Below are 20,361 nucleotides of genomic sequence, written 5' to 3' on the forward strand. Positions count from 1 at the left end.
AAGCTACCCTACCGCCCGTACACTCTAACCACTAAGCTACCATACCGCCCGTACACTCTAACCACTAAGCTACCCTACCGCCTCTACACTCTAACCACTAAGCTACCCTACCGCCTCTACACTCTAACCACTAAGCTACCCTACCGCCTCTACACTTTAACCACTAAGCTACCCTACCGCCTCTACACTCTAACCACTAAGCTACCCTACCGCCTCTACACTCTAACCACTAAGCTACCCTACCGCCTCTACACTCTAACCACTAAGCTACCCTACCGCCTCTACACTCTAACCACTAAGCTACCCTACCGCCTCTACACTTTAACCACTAAGCTCCGCTGCTGCCCCTAAGAAAAAAAAAGAAAAGTTGTTGATCAGGGTTAGTCCAGATCAGGGTTAATGTCAAAAATATCAGAAACTTTGAACATCCCACAGAGCACCATTAAATCCATTATTAAAACATTTAAAGAATATGGCACCAAAACAAACCTTCCAAGAGAGGGTCGCCCACCAAAACTCACGGACCAGGCAAGGAAGGAATTAATCAGAGAGGCAACAAAGAGACCAAAGATAGCCCTGAAGGAGCTGCAAAGCTCCACAGCGGAGATTGGAGTATCTGTCCATAGGACCACTTTAAGCCGTACACTCCACAGAGCTGGGCTTTACGGAAGAGTGGCCAGAAAAAAAGCCATTGCTTAAAAAACAAAACAAGCAAACACATTTGGTGTTCGTCAAAAGGCATGTGGGTGACACCCCAAACATATGGAAGAAGGTACTCTGGTCAGATGAGACTAAAATGTAGCTTTTTGTCCATCAAGGAAAATGCTGTCTGGCGCAAACCCAACACCTCTCATCACCCCGAGAACACCATCCCCACACTGAAGCATGGTGGTGGCAGCATCATGCTGTGGGGATGTTTTCCATTGGCAGGGACTGGGCAACTGGTTAGAATTGAAGGAATGATGGATAAATACAGGGAATGGCTAAATACAAGGAAATTCTTGAGGGATACCTGTTTCAGTCTTCCAGAGTTTTGAGACTTCCAGAGATTTGAGACAAGACAATGACCCTGCTAAAGCAACACTCGAGAGGTTTAAGGGGAAACATATACATGTCTTGGAATGGCCTAGTCAAAGCCCAGACCTCAATCCAATTGAGAATCTGTGGTTTGACTTAATTACAGATTGCTGTACACCAGCGGAACCTATCCAACTTGAAGGAGCTGGAGCAGTTTTGCTTTGAAGAATGGGCAACAATCCCAGTGGCTAGATGTGCCAAGGTTATAGAGACATACCCCAAGAGTCTTGCAGCTGTAATTGCTGCAAAAGGTGGCTCTACAAAGTATTGACTTTGGGGGGGGGGGGGGGGGTGAATAGTTATGCACGCTCAAGTTCAGTTTTTTTTTGTATTAATGTCTTGTTTGTTTCACAATAAAAAATATTTAGCATCTTTAAAGTGGTAGGCATGTTGTGTAAATCAAATGATACAAACTCCCCGAAAAATAATATTTTAATTCCAGGTTGCAAGGCAACAAAATAGGGAAAATGCCAAAGGGGATGAATACTTTCGCAAGCAACTGTATATGATAAAAGACTAATAATATTCACAAACACTAAATTGTATATTCATTGACCATTAATTAATTGGCTATAGGACTGTTCCCCAGTCCCACTCAACCAAGCTCTCACTCTCACTCTCTCTCTCTCTCTCACACACACACACACACACACACACACACACACACACACACACACACACACACACACACACACACACACACACACACACACACACACACACACACACACACACACACACACACACACACACACACACACTTTAGAGTTATAGAGCCCTAATAATACAAGATAGATTGGTACTACTGCTGTTTGAATGTACAAAAATGTAGCCGTACCATCGCTTTATATAAAGAGACACACACACACACACACCCTCCTAATTGGCATAACCCTCACCTCTCCACCATGCTATAGCTGATGTAGGGTGAGCCTTCACAAAATGGTTGCCATGCATCACCCAGGTGGGTGCCACACATTGGTGGTGGATGAGGTGAGATTCCCCTTTACTATATATATTATATCTATCTATATCTACTATATAAAGCACTTTGCAGCATTTGATTTAAAAAAAAAGGTGCTATAAAAATCCATTATTATTATTCACTTTCTGTCTTCCTTCTCTCTCTCCTTCTCTCATCTCTCCTTCTCTCTCCTCTCCTCTCTCCTCTCCTTCCCTCTCCTCTCTTACCTTCTCTCTCCTCTCCTTCTGTCTCTCTCCTTCCATCTCCTCTCTCACCTTCTCTCTCCTCTCCTTCTCTCTCTTCTCTCTCTTCTTCCCTCTCCTCTCTCACCTTCTCTCTCCTTCTCTCTCTCCTTCTGTCTCTCTCCTTTCCTCTCCTTTTCTCTCCTCTTCTCTCCTTCTGTCTCTCTCCTTCCCTCTCCTCTCCTCTCCTTCTGTCTCTCTCCTTCCCTCTCCTCTCTCACCTCTCTCCTCTCCTTCTCTCTCCTCTCTCACCTTCTCTCTCCTCTCTTTCTCTCTCTCCTTCCCTCTCCCCTCTCACCTTCTCTCTCCTCTCCTTCTCTCTCTCCCTCCCTCTCCTCTCTCACCTTCTCTCCTCTCCTTCTCTCTCTCCTTCTGTCTCCTCTCTCACCTTCTCTCTCCTCTCCTTCTCTCTCTCCTTCCCTCTCCTCTCTCACCTTCTCTCTCCTCTCTCCTCTCCTTCCCTCTCCTCTCTCCTCTCTTCTCCTTCCCTCTCCTCTCTCACCTTCTCTCTCCTCACCGTCTCTCCTCTCTCCTCTCCTTCCCTCTCCTCTCCTCACCGTCTCTCCTCTCCTTCCCTCTCCTCTCTCACCTTCTCTCTCCTCTCCTTCTCTCTCCTCACCGTCTCTACTCTCTCTATCTGTGTGTGTGTGAGTCTCCTCTACTGCTCTCTTGCCCTTTGATCTTTCTCCATTATTGGTTGTACACACACACACACACACACACTGCACAGAGAAAGAGAGAGAGCAGAGCCGCGGGAAGCAGCAGGCACGGCCACTGCCCCGGTCAGTGTTCGCGACAGTCCCCGGATCTACCCTACTAACCAACGAGGACACTCTTACACGGGAGTCCAGGAGTATCCTTTCGTTCCAACGAAGATAAGGATACACGTTTCACCCCACAGACCTGAGAAGAAGAATGTAAAAAAAAAGGAAAATGCCTCGGAAAAAGCAAGACCAACCGCAGCGCTTAGGGCTACAATCACGTAAGTGTATTCGGTAATACTGCTTTCTGCTCTGTTCAGTGGAGCGGTAACCAGGGGCGGAGAGGTGAAACGGGGAAGGGATACGGTAGCACGAGAGGGAGATGAGCGGTGGAATACCGTAGCCTGAGAGGTCTGGATCTACTGCACCCCGGCAGCTCGCGGGCGGCAGCCATGTTGTGAACCGAGAGAGCTGGAGCGGGTACGCAATCCGTGACCGCAAGTCTTGACCGCGGGGCCGGTGGATCAATAACGGGGTCAGTCGGTTCTAAAGGTTGAGTTTGGCTCGTGACATCATTACCGACCCAGTCAGACAGACATACATCTATCCGGACACAAACACACCGTAACCTCACACATTGTAGGCTACTTTGTCTAATGAGGTTACGGTGGGTTACTGCAGGCTACCGTGTGTCCGTCCGGTCTTGATAAGATGTCTGTCTGGGCCAGTAATGGTGTCACGAACTGTAGACAGTATAACATGTTTTTGATTATTGACACGACCTCATTGTTACAGTGAAAGACAAGTTATATCGTGACCATTTTGTACAGTAGAGCAAAAACATGACCCTTTTCTAATCGTTATTATAGGTCTATGCTTCTAGCACGTCAATAGCGACGTTAGAGAATGTGTCCCTCGGATCAGTTCGTGACAGTGTTATTGCCGATCGGTCACACACACACACACACACACACACACACACACACACACACACACACACACACACACACACACACACACACACAGCACATATTAAGGTTTATACACACACACATGCATGTGCCGTACTGTGGCTTTATATAATAACACAAGAAAGAGATGTACCCCATTACAACATAGTTTTTTTTTAAATCTGAAATGTACCCCATTACAACATAGGGGTTTATCTGAAATGTACCCCATTACAATATAGGGTTTTTTATCTGAAATGTACCCCATTACAACATAGGGGTGTATCTGAAATGTACCCCATTACAACATAGGGGTTAATCTGAAATGTACCCCATTACAATATAGGGTTTTTTATCTGAAATGTACCCCATTACAACATAGGGGTGTATCTGAAATGTACCCCATTACAACATAGGGGTTAATCTGAAATGTACCCCATTACAATATAGGGTTTTTTTATCTGAAATGTACCCCATTACAACATAGGGGTGTATCTGAAATGTACCCCATTACAACATAGGGTTTTTTATCTGAAATGTACCCCATTACAACATAGGGGTTTATCTGAAATGTACCCCATTACAACATAGGGGTTTATCTGAAATGTACCCCATTACAACATAGGGGTTTATCTGAAATGTACCCCATTACAATATAGGGGTGTATCTGAAATGTACCCCATTACAACATAGGGGTTTATCTGAAATGTACCCCATTACAACATAGGGTTTTTTATCTGAAATGTACCCCATTACAACATAGGTTTTTTTTTAATCTGAAATGTACCCCATTACAACATAGGGGTTTATCTGAAATGTACCCCATTAAAACATAGGGTTTTTTATCTGAAATGTACCCCATTACAACATAGTTTTTTTTATCTGAAATGTACCCCATTACAACATAGGGGTTTATCTGAAATGTACCCCATTACAATATAGGGGTGTATCTGAAATGTACCCCATTACAACATAGTTTTTTTTAAATCTGAAATGTACCCCATTACAACATAGGGGTTTATCTGAAATGTACCCCATTACAACATAGGGGTGTATCTGAAATGTACCCCATTACAACATATTTTTTTTTAAATCTGAAATGTACCCCATTACAACATAGGGGTTTATCTGAAATGTACCCCATTACAACATAGGGGTTTATCTGAAATGTACCCCATTACAACATAGGGGTTTATCTGAAATGTACCCCATTACAACATAGGTTTTTTTCTGAAATGTACCCCCATTACAACATAGGGGTGTATCTAAATGCAGCCAAGGGAAGCCCAAAATTGACCACCCCCAAAAAATATTTTTCTATATATTTGTCTATATATTTTTCTATATATTTTTTCAATATATTTTTCTATACATTTTACTATATATTTTTCTATATATTTTTCCTATATATTTTACTATATATTTTTCTATATATTTTTCTATATATTTTTCTAGACATTTTACTATATATTTTTCTATATATTTTTCTATATATTTTTTCTATATATTTTTACTATATATTTTACTATATATTTTTCTATATATTTTTCTATATATTTTTCTAGACATTTTACTATATATTTTTCTATATATTTTTTCTATATATTTTTTCTATATATTTTTCTATATATTTTACTATATATTTTTCTATATATTTTACTATATATTTTTCTATATATTTTTTCTATATATTTTTCTATATATTTTTTCTATATATTTTTCTATACATTTTACTATATATTTTTCGATATATTTTTCTATATATTTTTTCTATATATTTTTTCTATATATTTTACTATATATTTTTCTATATATTTTTCTATATATTTTTCTATATATTTTTTCTATATATTTTTTCTATATATTTTTCTAGACATTTAGTCTCTGCGTTTCATTATTTTCCTTCGATTCACAAGAGGCTGAATGTATCCCACATGAGAAGAGATCCGAGTGAGCGAAACAGCGCCCCTCTCTCTCTCTACGTGTTGGCCATCTATCTGATGCTGTCTGGTCAGAAGGAGGATGACATTGTTGCGGCCCGTTGTGTTGAAGGCAAAGGGAAGACAGTGGAGGTCGGTGCCGTTCAAAGATGAGGGAGGACGGTTATTTATTTATGAGCATGGCCTTATTTCTATTACAGCATACTGGATGATTCATATTCACCCAGGTCAATGTAACAGTGACAGGTTTAGGTTACTGTCATTCATATTCACCCAGTTCAATGTAACAGTGATGGGTTTAGGTTACTGTCATTCATATTCACCCAGTTCAATGTAACAGTGATGGGTTTAGGTTACTGTCATTCACCCAGTTAAATGTAACAGTGACAGGTTTAGGTTACTGTCATTCATATTCACCCAGTTCAATGTAACAGTGATGGGTTTAGGTTACTGTCATTCATATTCACCCAGTTCAATGTAACAGTGACAGGTTTAGGTTACTGTCATTCATATTCACCCAGTTCAATGTAACAGTGATGGGTTTAGGTTACTACATGATACTAGAATGTTCCCTGTACCCATCATGAGGTTGCTACAACCTAGCCTATGAATTAAAGTTTACAACGTAGGCACACAGGTCGAGAGATAAATTTGAGGTGACAGACCGTGACATTCAATATCGCCTTGCACACTCTTGCCTGCATCTAGCTGATCTAGGGTGTAGTCATTCATCTAACAGTTGCATACGAGAGTTTCTATTGGACAAATTCAGGTATGTTTATCCCTGTTTTGTTCTGTTTGCTTCCGTTTTAAGAAATGTTTTTCAACAGAATTGGCAGAATGAATACACCCCTGATCACAGTTAACTTTCATAGCAGCCACGTTGTATTCCTTCTCACATTTCTCCTCCTCTCACCTCTTCCCTTCGCATGTGGAGTTCAATGCACAAAACATCAGCTGAATGTGACCAGGTGAAAAAAACCTTTCCAAGCCAAACCTTCATATCATAACCTCTACAAACAGCCTACATCGTTGTCACCATATTAGCTGAAGTAACGTCATAGTCAGCATTGCTAATAGAAGTCGTTAGTAAACCCGCTACAATCATTCAGTAATGTTACAGTGTACAGTCAGTAAGCAGTTACACCGGCGGGCCCCGGTGCCAATAAATTAGTAAAACCAAAAGCCTTACCTTGACTTGAAAGAGTTCCAGTGTTGTGTTGGATAGTCATAACATCCCTCTGTTATAGCCAGCTAGCTAACATAGCATCCCTCTGTTATAGCCAGCTAGCTAACATAGCATCCCTCTGTTATAGCCAGCTAGCTAACATAGCATCTCTCTGTCATAGCCAGCTAGCTAACATAGCATCCCTCTGTTATAGCCAGCTAGCTAACATAGCATCTCTCTGTCATAGCCAGCTAGCTAACATAGCATCCCTCTGTTATAGCCAGCTAGCTAACATAGCATCCCTCTGTTATAGCCAGCTAGCTAACATAGCATCCCTCTGTTATAGCCAGCTAGCTAACATAGCATCCCTCTGTTATAGCCAGCTAGCTAACATAGCATCCCTCTGTTATAGCCAGCTAGCTAACATAGCATCCCTCTGTTATAGCCAGCTAGCTAACATAGCATCCCTCTGTTATAGCCAGCTAGCTAACATAGCACCCCTCTGTTATAGCCAGCTAGCTAACATAGCATCCCTCTGTTATAGCCAACTAGCTAACATAGCATCCCTCTGTTATAGCCAGCTAGCTAACATAGCATCCCTCTGTTATAGCCAGCTAGCTAACATAGCATATCTCTGTCATAGCCAGCTAGCTAACATAGCATCCCTCTGTTATAGCCAGCTAGCTAACATAGCATCCCTCTGTTATAGCCAGCTAGCTAACATAGCATCCCTCTGTTATAGCCAGCTAGCTAACATAGCATCCCTCTGTTATAGCCAGCTAGCTAACATAGCATCCCTCTGTTATAGCCAGCTAGCTAACATAGCATCCCTCTGTTATAGCCAACTAGCTAACATAGCATCCCTCTGTTATAGCCAGCTAGCTAACATAGCATCCCTCTGTTATAGCCAGCTAGCTAACATAGCATCCCTCTGTTATAGCCAGCTAGCTAACATAGCATCCCTCTGTTTGAGCAGGGTGTTTCAGTAGGCTAAACTAGCTAGCAGCGTTTGCTAGATAAGTAAGTGGAACTGAAAAAAAACAGACTCTCTCTCTTTCTATTTCTCTCTTGCTTCTCCTTCATTTTGGAAGAAATTAATTAGTTCAAAACTGTTCAATTATTGTCTTTCTCTCTCTGAGTCAACAACTCACCACATTTTATGCACTGCAGTGCTAGCTAGCTGTAGCTTATGCTTTCAGTACTAGATTCATTATCTGATCCTTTGATTGGATGGACAACATGTCAGTTCATGCTGCAAGAGCTCTGATAGGTTGGAGGACGTCCTCCGGAAGTTGTCATAATTACTGTGTAAGTCTATGGAAGGGGGTGAGAACCATGAGCCTCCTAGGTTTTGTATTGAAGTTAATGTACCCAGAGGAGGACAGAAGCTAACTGTCCTCTGGCTACACCATGGTTCAACCCTACAGAGTGCTGTTGAGGCTTCTGTAGATCTTCATCGCAAAACAATTTGTTTTAATCAATTATTTGGTGACGTGAATATATATTTCCCCTGTGATTTTACCCAAGCACCTCTATTGCTAATGCAGTCTAAACATAATTTACGCCTACCAACACAGACAGATCGGCTTGACAGGATGAGCACAAGTAGTTTATCAGAGATTCTTACAGGCTTCATAGTTTAAACTTCAGAGATTCAACTTTAGTCATTATAACTACAGGCTAATTTGTGACACGACGCGATGAGCCGTAGCCTACAGAGCGACTTTCGCAACAACAACAAAAAACATTTTTGATATTGTTGCTCCCCAGTGGGGATTGAACCCATAACCCTAGCATTGTAAACATCACACTCTACTAACTGAGCTACACGGGATCAGAGTAGCCAATTTGAATCTGCCTTGAATAAGAGTAAATGGCCATTCTAAAGGCCTTATAGCAAGAGAGCAGGGGGGAGGGGGGGGGTGAAAAAAAGTTTAATAATATTGCCGTCACTTTGACAGTAGCCTATCACACGACGACTGGTGTGCAAAATGCAAGTGAATGACAACACAGTGAACGTTTGTCTACTTATTTAACAAGATATTGGTCAGACATCAACAATGTATAAAAATGGATCTGAGGGCGGGGTCAGAATGACCAAGAGGCATAAAGGTGGTTCACTTTTTTTTCCCCAGACAGGAAGAAGTTTTGAGTAATGGTGCGTTGAATAATTATAGATAAGCTTTAATCCCAAAATGACTGGAGAGCAAGGTGAGGACCACCTTGTGGAGCCGGACGCCGAGCTCACGGTGCTGCTGACCACCGAGGAGGTGAGCAGCAGCCCCCTGAGTTGGCCTTGTGTAGCGTCTGATTCGCTCTGTTGTCTGAGGAGGCGATAGAGGACTTGTTCAATGTGTTTATTTCCAGTTATCCGGTAATAGCCGGCTTTTGGCCGATAATGAAAAAACGTAAAAAATTACAAATTAATTATAAATAAAATATCATATTTGAATACAATATGATTATAATATATATATATATATAATATATAATAATATCAATTATTTTTTATTACCTCAACATTGATGGACATGATGTTTATTAATACATTTATTCACAATGGCGCATTCGTTCAGCCGGTTTGTGTTCCATCTCCAACTGCTGATTCATGTCTGGACATATAGATACTGTAAATATACCGAAGGAGGTTTTAATGACTCCAACCTAAGTGTAAGTAAGCTTCAGACATCAACTGTATACGGTTTTAAAGGAATAAAAATTCATGAAATATGCTGTCTAGGTGCAGTCAGACAATATTCATGTCTTGGCGGCTATCAGAGACTCACTTGGACTCTTCCTTTGAGGAAGCTGAGATCTCTATACATGAATACAATATGTTCAGGAGGGACAGAAATAGATCTGGGGGTTGGAGTTGGAGTTTACATCCAGGATCTTACTCCAGCTAAACAACATAAGGACTTAATGTTGACTGGATTAGAGATACTATGGGTACAGCTGCTATAGGCTCTATGGGTACAGCTGCTATAGTCTCTATGGGTACAGCTGCTATAGGCTCTATGGGTACAGCTGCTATAGGCTCTATGGGTACAGCTGCTATAGGCTCTATGGGTACAGCTGCTATAGGCTCTATGGGTACAGCTGCTATAGTCTCTATGGGTACAGCTGCTATAGGCTCTATGGGTACAGCTGCTATAGGCTCTATGGGTACAGCTGCTATAGGCTCTATGGGTACAGCTGCTATAGTCTCTATGGGTACAGCTGCTATAGGCTCTATGGGTACAGCTGCTATAGGCTCTATGGGTACAGCTGCTATAGTCTCTATGGGTACAGCTGCAATAGGCTCTATGGGTACAGCTGCTATAGGCTCTATGGGTACAGCTGCTATAGTCTCTATGGGTACAGCTGCTATAGGCTCTATGGGTACAGCTGCTATAGGCTCTATGGGTACAGCTGCTATAGGCTCTATGGGTACAGCTGCTATAGGCTCTATGGGTACAGCTATAGTCTCTATGGGTACAACTGCTATAGGCTCTATGGGTACAGCTGCTATAGTCTCTATGGGTACAGCTGCTATAGGCTCTATGGGTACAGCTATAGTCTCTATGGGTACAACTGCTATAGGCTCTATGGGTACAGCTGCTATAGTCTCTATGGGTACAGCTGCTATAGTCTCTATGGGTACAGCTGCAATAGGCTCTATGGGTACAGCTGCTATAGTCTCTATGGGTACAGCTGCTATAGGCTCTATGGGTACAGCTGCTATAGGCTCTATGGGTACAGCTGCAATAGACTCTATGGGTACAGCTGCTATAGTCTCTATGGGTACAGCTGCTATAGTCTCTATGGGTACAGCTGCTATAGTCTCTATGGGTACAGTTGCTATAGTCTCTATGGGTACAGCTGCTATAGTCTCTATGGGTACAACTGCTATAGGCTCTATGGGTACAGCTGCTATAGTCTCTATGGGTACAGCTGCTATAGGCTCTATGGGTACAGCTGTAGTCTCTATGGGTACAGCTGCTATAGGCTCTATGGGTACAGCTGCTATAGGCTCTATGGGTACAGCTGCTATAGGCTCTATGGGTACAGCTGCTATAGGCTCTATGGGTACAGCTGCTATAGGCTCTATGGGTACAGCTGCTATAGTCTATATGGGTACAGCTGCTATAGGCTCTGTGGGTACAGCTGCTATAGGCTCTATGGGTACAGCTGCTATAGGCTCTGTGGGTACAGCTATAGGCTCTATGGGTACAGCTGTACCACGTATGAAACCTATACTAGTTGGTTGCTGCTATAAGCCACCTGGTGCGACATATCTTGATGTAATTTGTGAAATGTTGGATATCTGATGAAAGTAGGGATATATAAATATATATATTTTTTGAACACCAACTGTCCAATGAGAAAGAAAACATATTTCTGTTGCCATGCAACCTGACCCAATTATGACATCACCGACCAGAACGTTCCCTAATAGGGTCTGGTATTACATCATCAACTTGTATCGATCACATTTTTACCAACGTGGCTGAACGGTGTTCCAAAGATGCATCAGTGGCACCAGGTTACAGTGATCATAACCTGGTTGAACTCACTAGGAACACTACAATTACCAGAGGCCCTAAGGTAATCTACCACAGGTCCTACAGAGGGTTCAATCAGGACTCACTCACTAGGAACACTACAATACCAGAGGCCCTAAGGTAATCTACCACAGGTCCTACAGAGGGTTCAATCAGGACTCACTCACTAGGAACACTACAATACCAGAGGCCCTAAGGTAATCTACCACAGGTCCTACAGAGGGTTCAATCAGGACTCACTCACTAAGACAACTACAATACCTGGCCCTAAGGTAATCTACCACAGGTCCTACAGAGGGTTCAATAAGGACTCACTCACTAAGACAACTACAATTACCAGAGGCCCTAAGGTAATCTACCACAGGTCCTATAGAGGGTTCAATCAGGACTCACTCACTAGGAACACTACAATACCTGGTCCTAAGGTAATCTACCACAGGTCCTACAGAGGGTTCAATCAGGACTCATTTGTGGATGAGATTTAGAATGTGCCAATGGTTAGAAGTGTGTCGTAAGGATGATCCTGAAATGTCGCTAAGTTTGTTCATGAAATGATTTATGAGTATAGCAGATAAACACGCCCCTTTAAGAAGTTATTAATGAGTATAGCTGATAAACACGCCCCTTTAAGAAGTTATTAATGAGTATAGCTGATAAACACGCCCCTTTAAGAAGTTATTAATGAGTATAGCTGATAAACACGCCCCTTTAAGAAGTTATTAATGAGTATAGCTGATAAACACGCCCCTTTAAGAAGTTATTAATGAGTATAGCTGATAAACACGCCCCTTTAAGAAGTTGTTAATGAGTATAGCTGATAAACACGCCCCTTTAAGAAGTTATTAATGAGTATAGCTGATAAACACGCCCCTTTAAGAAGTTATTTATGAGTATAGCTGATAAACACGCCCCTTTAAGAAGTTATTAATGAGTATAGCTGATAAACACGCCCCTTTATGAAGTTATTAATGAGTATAGCTGATAAACACGCCCCTTTAAGAAGTTATTTATGAGTATAGCTGATAAACACGCCCCTTTAAGAAGTTATTTATGAGTATAGCTGATAAACACGCCCCTTTTTGAAGTTATTAATGAGCATAGCTGATAAACACGCCCCTTTAAGAAGTTATTAATGAGTATAGCTGATAAACACGCCCCTTTAAGAAGTTATTAATGAGTATAGCTGATAAACACGCCCCTTTAAGAAGTTATTAATGAGTATAGCTGATAAACACGCCCCTTTAAGAAGTTATTAATGAGTATAGCTGATAAACACGCCCCTTTAAGAAGTTATTAATGAGTATAGCTGATAAACACGCCCCTTTATGGAGTTATTAATGAGTATAGCTGATAAACACGCCCCTTTAAGAAGTTATTAATGAGTATAGCTGATAAACACGCCCCTTTAAGAAGTTATTAATGAGTATAGCTGATAAACACGCCCCTTTAAGAAGTTATTTATGAGTATAGCTGATAAACACGCCCCTTTAAGAAGTTATTTATGAGTATAGCTGATAAACACGCCCCTTTAAGAAGTTATTAATGAGTATAGCTGATAAACACGCCCCTTTAAGAAGTTATTAATGAGCATAGCTGATAAACACGCCTCTTTAAGAACATGCACTGTGAGGTTAAACGGTGCCCCCCCATGGACTGATGACGAGCTGAGAAAAGTCATGATTCAATGATAAAAGACAAAAACAGTAGCAGATAAATCTGGCACTCTGATGAGCAAAGTTATTGTAAATTAATTAAGAAATCTTGTGACCAAGATTAACAAGAAGAAGAAGAAGAAGGGATTCTATCAGTAAATGGGGGGGAACAGTGGAGAACGTTGAACACTACTATGGGTAGGAATTCGAACATGTCTGCCCTCTTTTGTTCAATCAGAGGGTATATTTAATTCCAAAACCACACGACATTGCAAACTACTTTAACTAATATTTTGCAGGCAAAGTGGACAAGTTGAGGAAGGATATGATTCCGACTGATGGCTCCATGTCATACACCTAGGGTTGCACATTCTGGGGAAACTTTCCCTGGGAATTAATGGGGATATATGGGAATTAACGGGAATATATGGGAATTAACGGGAATATGTGGGAATTAACGGGAATATGTGGGAATTAACGGGAATATATGGGAATTAACGGGAATATATGGGAATTAATGGGAATATGTGGGAATTAACGGAAATATATGGGAATTAACGGGAATATATGGGAATTAACGGGAATATATGCAAATTAATATTAATACCATTTAAATGTAGATGTTTTTTGCATTGGATATATTTACCACATCATATGGAGACAGAAACATAAACCTTTAACCTTATCTTAAGTAGACATCATTACAAATGATTAAATCCTTCCAATAGATTTTTTAAAAATCTATTTAGTTACGAATTGAACTTGAATTAAATGAGTTGACTCTTCACATGGGATGATTTCACTGACAAACAAAAGAAAGGGAATATTGAATGATGCCCAATGATCCATCACATCTCCCAAAAATGTTTTCAACATCTGTAAAATGACAGTCTAGAAACTAAAGCTTTGGTTGTCTTTCTCTCAGGCTTCCATGTCTTCTCCCTGGACCTCCTCAAATGTCCACCTCTTGAGCATCAGACTCTGAGGCCTCATCTTCACTGTCACTTTCCAACCTTGTTGAGGATGGCTCGTTGTCAGGCACAAAAAGCCTCAAATCTGCCCGGATGGCCACCAATTTTTCAACCCTTGTATTGGTCAGCCTGTTGCGTGCTTTGGTGAGTGTGTTCCCAAACAAGGACCAGTTGCACTCTGAGGCGACTGATGTTGGTGGGATTTGGAGGATGATGGAGGCAACAGGGGAATGAGCCTCTGATCCACAAAGTCCCTTCCACCAGGTGGCTGATGAGATATGTTGGCATATTGCATCTCCATCCCAAAGCCCTTGCTTAGAAGTGTACATTGCCAGACTGCCAAGAACCTTGCCCTCATCCAGGCCAAGGTGGTGAGACACGGTAGTGATGACACCATAGGCCTTGTTGATCTCTGCACCAGACAGGATGCTCTTGCCAGCATACTTGGGGTCCAACATGTACGCTGCGGTGTGTATGGGCTTCAGGCAGAAGTCTTCATGCTTTGTGATGTATTTCAGAACTGTAGTTTCTTGTTGCTTAGAGCAACAGTGAAGTGGGCAGGGCAGTACAGATTTCTTCTCTTACATCTGCAAGCCGAGTCTGAACATCAGACAGGACGGCATTGTCTCCCTCAATCCGTGCAATGGCTACTGCTATAGGTTTCAGGAGTTTCAGGCTGAGTTCACTCTCTCCCAAAATATATCATCCAGGAGGATCCTCTTGATGGGGCTGTCCATGTCGGCAGACTGTGATATGGTAATTTCTTGGAGAGACTCCTTCCCCTCCAGGAGACTGTCAAACATGATGACAACACCACCCCAACAGGTGTTGCTGGGCAGCTTCAATGTGGTGCTCTTATTCTTCTCACTTTGCTTGGTGAGGTAGATTGCTGCTATAACTTGATGACCCTTCACATACCTAACCATTTCCTTGGTTCTCTTGTAGAGTGTATCCATTGTTTTCAGTGCCATGATGTCCTTGAGGAGCTGGCTCAGACAGTGTAGTAGTGTGGGCTCAATAGCATCTCATTAGTGTGCAAGAGCTTGAGAGTCAGCTGTACATGTGATGGAAGAATGCACTGTGCATGCAGAGGGTTACAATTCCATTGAATTGGGGATAGTTTAACCAAAATATGCCACAAGACCTAGAATTGTCTTAATGTGTTTCCCACAAAAAAGGTTCACTGTTATAAGCTAAGTTAAAAAAAAATTCATTTAAGTAAAATTCCTCAAATTCCCGGACTTAACCCCCCCCCCCCCCCATGGAAAATTCCAGAAATTTACCGGAAATGTTCTGACTCTTTGCAACCCTACATATACCCTTATTAAAGTATCATGAAGGAGAGGGGTGTTAAACTTTCATCAAGTAGAACGGGTAGAAAGGAGGTTGTTGCCTCTTTCGGATGACAAGGCACCTGGTACAGATCATCTAGATGACAAATTGCTTAGAGTTACAGCTAACCAAATATCAGCCCCAAATATCTACCCCAAATATCAGCCCCAAATATCTACCCCAAATATCTAGCCCAAATATCAGCCCCAAATATCTACCGCAAATATCTACCCCGAATATCAGCCCCAAATATCTACCCCAAATATCTACCCCAAATATCAGCCCCAAATATCTACCCCAAATATCTACCCCAATCGCTCATATTTTTTACTTCTTATGGGCAGGTGGGACGGTCTACTCACAGACATCACAAATGGTCCTTTTGTTCGATAATGTCCTTCTTTATATCGATAAAAACAAAGTTTAGCTGGCGCGCTTCAGTCAATAATCCACCCAGTTTCTCTCCATCAAAATGCATACAAAATGAATCCCAAACCTTACTAATAAACTTTTCCAAACAAGTCAAGCATTGTTTATAATCAAACCTTAAGTACCCTAAAACGTAAATAAACGATACAATTTAAGACGGAGAATCGTTATTGTCTTTACCTGAGAAAAATACCAAAGAACTTGCTCTCTTCCACGCGCTTGGAAACGCTACAGCCAAAATGGGAGCCACCTAGAAAAACTACAATTTCTGGCTCATTTTTCAAAAAAAAACAGCAAGAAACTCTTTCTAAAGACTGTTGCCATCTAGTGGAAGCCCTAGGAACTGCAATCTGGGAGGACTTCGCCTTATAATAAAAGTGACAGCCATTGAAAATAACCTGATTTTTTTTTGGGGGGGGGGGGGGGGGGGGGGGGGGGTTGGTTTGTCCTCGGTTTGTCCTCGGGGTTTCGCCTGCCATATAAGTTCTGTTATACTCGCAGTCATCATTTTAACAGTTTTAGAAACTTTAGAGTGTTTTCTATCCAAATCTACCAATTATATGCATATCCTAGCTTCTGGGCCTGAGTAACAGGTAGTTTACTTTGGGCACGCTTTTCATCCGGACATGAAAATACTGCCCCCTACCCAAGAGAGGTTAATAAGTGATGTATGGGGCCCAGAAGTCTGGAAAGAGTCAAAGGTTATTCTACTCCCTAAGGATTAAAAAATCTGCATTCACTGGTCCTTATAGTCGTCCTATAGGCTTGCTGCTGGTGTTAAGTATTGGAAAAAATAGTATCTGTACAAATCAAGGATTATTTCTCATGTAATGGTCTGATAATGGGTTTCCAGCATACAAAGAAGGGCATCCTACGAGTACGAGCCTTAACACAAATGACAGATGATTGGTTAAGGAGTATGGATGACAGGAAGTTAGTTGGTGTAGTGTTGCCAGATTTCAATGCTGCCTTTGATGCAATTGATCGTGAACTGTTACTAGGAAAATTCAAATGTTATGGTTTTAAGTCTGCAGCTCTGTCCTGGATGGAAAGCTATCTATCCAGGACCAGGAGAAGGCAAAAAAGTGTTCTTTAATGGTAAAACACACTGTGGTGTTCCTCAAGGAAGCTGCCTAGGCCCACTTCTCTTCTCTCTTTAACGTAAGTAATAAAACAAAAAGCAAGAGTGGTCATGTATGCTGATGACTCTACAAGCAGCATCAGAATGTTAATGAGCTAACAGATGTACTGAGCAGTGATACGAATGGTGTCTGACGGGGGTTGATATGAAACAAATTGGTGTTGAACGTTTCTGAAACTAATTGCATTATATTTGGTTCAAGATATATGCTTGCTGATGATCCCCAATTTAATTTGTGGATGAATAGAACGCATGTAGAGCAAGCCTATGCCTCCTGGTAGTATGAATTTGGGATATATCATCCCACAACTGTCCCAGAGTCAGTTTGGAATAGGCTATTTCTTTCTCGACAAGCTGACCGGTAAAATAGGAAAAAAAAAAAAAAAAATGGAAAAAAATTCGACTTTGGGGGATAGTAGATTGCACAGTTGCCACAGAAATCAAGTGACAACATCACAGAGATGATTGGTGAAATCGAATCTACTCGCGCATATGAGAGACTTGAGGCCACGGGAAGATGTTTTGGGGTGGGTGTGGTGTGTTGTGGATATTATTATTTTTTTTTACAATTATTTGTTAATATTGTGATCTATCAGGGAGTGCTGCTTATTGAAAGCCGTGACAGAGCTTTATCTTTGTCGCTAACATGACTCCTCACCCTCCAAACAAGTTACTGCAGTTTGAAGCTACTGATCTGCACACCGTTGTCTAACAGAATGTATGAGTGCGTTGAGAAACTGCGATCTGAATTTTGAAACGCTTTGGGAGGCATTCCTGGAGAGAAAGCATGAGCACCAGCTTCAAGCATAACAACAGACTCTGTATTCAGATCCCTACCCTATCCCTACTATTTCCACATTTTGTTACGTTACAGCCTTATTCTATAATTTATTAAATATTTTTCCCCCTCATCAAAATACACACAATATCCCATAATGACAAAGCAAAAACAGGTTTTTAGAAATGTTTGCAAATGAATTACAAATAAAAAAACAGAAATACCTTATTTATATATTATCGTTTTCAGACTCTTTGCTATGAGACTAGAAATTGAGCTCAGGTGCATCTGAGCAATCTGTGCAATAACCAGATGGTCACTCTGACAGAGCTCCAGAGTTCCTCTGTGGAGATGGGAGAACCTTCCAGAAGGACAATCATCTCTGCAGCGCTCCACCAATCAGGCCTTTATGGTAGAGTGGTTGACGGAAGCCACTCCTCAGGAAAAGGCAACTAAAGGACTCTCAGACCATGAGAAATAAGATACATCAAGATTATCTGGTCTGATGAAATTCCCCAAAAACAGGTGTGCCAACTTTGTAGCTTCATACCCAAGAAGACTCGAGGCTGTAATCGCTGCCAAAGGTGCTTCAACAAAGTACTGAGTAAAGGGTCTGAATACTTGTGTAAATGTGATATTTCCATTTTTAAATGTTTTATTAATTTGTTGTAGTCGGGCTAAAATTCAGATAAATCCAATTTGTAAATCAATCATAGTGAGCACGGGGGGGGGGGTATCCAGGGAACTCTGAGAAAAAAAAGTGTCAAACACAATGTAGTAACGCTGTACAGTAGACTACTGTCTGATCTGAGGTCATTTCATAACGCTGTACAGTAGACTACTGTCTGATCTGAGGTCATTTCATAACGCCGTACAGTAGACTACTGTCTGATCTGAGGTCATTTCATAACGCCGTACAGTAGACTACTGTCTGATCTGAGGTCATTTCATAACGCTGTACAGTAGACTACTGTCTGATCTGAGGTCATTTCATAACGCTGTACAGTAGACTACTGTCTGATCTGAGGTCATTTCATAACGCTGTACAGTAGACTACTGTCTGATCTGAGGTCATTTTATAACGCTGTACAGTAGACTACTGTCTGATCTCTCCCCTCTCTCCCTCCCCTCTCTCTCCCTCCCCTCTCTCCCTCTCCCCTCTCTCCCTCCCTTCTCTCCCTCCCCTCTCTCTCCCTCCCCTCTCTCCCCCCTCTCTCTCCCTCCCCTCTCCCTCCCCTCTCTCCCCCCTCTCTCTCCCTCCCCCCTCTCTCTCCCTCCCCTCTCTCTCCCCCCCTCTCTCTCCCTCCCCTCTCCCTCCCCCCTCTCTCCCCCCCCTCTCTCTCCCCCCTCTCCCTCCCCACTCTCTCCCCCCTCTCTCCCTCCGTCTCTCTCTCCCCTCTCCCTCCTCTCTCTCCCCCCATCTCTGTCTCTATCAGATGGGGATAAGGCCCCAGCAGCAGACACAGTCACAGAAGAAGAAGAGATGAGTTGTGTCAGTGATACAGAGGAAAGAACACCCACCTCCTCCCCCAAACCTCCCCCATCCCTGACCCCTACACCCCACCTCCTCCCCCAAACCTCCCCCATCCCTGACCCCTACACCCACCTCCTCCTCCATCCCTCTGACCTCCAACCCATTGGACCACAACGCTACACCAACACCCACCTCCTCTTCCATGGTCGTCCAGGATCGAGGCCCGGGTCTGGGGTTAGGCCAGGATCTCAGCCAGGACACCATGGATAACCCTCTGGATAAGGACCTGTCCCTCTCCTCCATCCTGGCCCTGCTGTGTGGGGGGAACCCTCTCCAAGGCCTGGGTAGAGAGCTAGCTTCCAGCCCACCCTGTGCCCTGGAGCCTGGGGTTACGACCCTGGGAGGAGAGGGAAGGATGAAGGGAGGAAGGAGAGAAGGAGGAGAAGGAGGAGGAGGAGGAAGAGAGGGAGACTCTTCTCCGCTGGGTTTACTCCCAGATGTCCCTCCTCTCTCCCAGCATTCTTTGCAGCTCAGCGCCCTGGCCCAGAGAGTAGCCAAGACCTCCTCCTTTTCTTTCACCCTCTCCTCCTCCTCCTCCTCCTCTCCTGCTGCTGTCTCCTCTAATCAGCAGGTGTCTGGGTGTTCCTCCAGGGACTTCCATGGGAGGCCGGCAGGGCTGGATGTGTGGCCCGGCCTCGGGTGCTCCTGGGCGGGTAAAGAGGGCCGCCTCTCCCCTGATTCTGCCATCCAGAGGCTGAGAGCAGCAGCAGCCAATGCTGTGCTACACAACAGGCCCACGGAACCCTCCTCCTCTTCCTCTCTCTCTTCCTCCTTTATCCCCTCCTCCTCTTCCTCCTTTATCCCCTCCTCTCCCTCCCTCTCTTCCTCCTTTATCCCCTCCTCCTCTCCCTCCCTCTCTTCCTCCTTTATCCCCTCCTCGCCCTCCCTCTCTTCCTCCTTTATCCTCTCCTCCTCTCCCTCCCTCTCTTCCTCCTTTA

The 20,361-nt window shown here is 42.8% G+C and overlaps 1 protein-coding gene across 3 annotated transcripts in view; it reads left to right on the forward strand.

The window, feature by feature from the left end:
* The first annotated feature begins 2,995 nt into the window (after positions 1 to 2,995).
* LOC110531324 (uncharacterized) overlaps positions 2,996 to 20,361 on the forward strand; it is a 55,767-nt gene continuing 38,401 nt past the window's right edge. The window contains exons 1-2 of one of the 3 annotated variants that reach the window (XM_090183349.1): positions 2,996 to 3,265; positions 19,326 to 20,361. The exon at positions 19,326 to 20,361 is cut by the window's right edge and continues 645 nt beyond it. In XM_090183349.1, coding sequence (XP_090039475.1) covers positions 19,566 to 20,361 — 796 coding nt within the window. In that variant the 5' untranslated portion in view covers positions 2,996 to 3,265; positions 19,326 to 19,565. The remainder of the gene's footprint in view (positions 3,266 to 19,325) is intronic. The other 2 variants (XM_090183347.1, XM_090183348.1) reach the window with 2 other exon arrangements.

Source organism: Oncorhynchus mykiss, chromosome 9 (assembly GCF_057628025.1).
Source record: "Oncorhynchus mykiss isolate SJ-2025 chromosome 9, ASM5762802v1, whole genome shotgun sequence".
In the NCBI taxonomy this organism is placed as follows: Eukaryota; Metazoa; Chordata; class Actinopteri; order Salmoniformes; family Salmonidae; genus Oncorhynchus; species Oncorhynchus mykiss.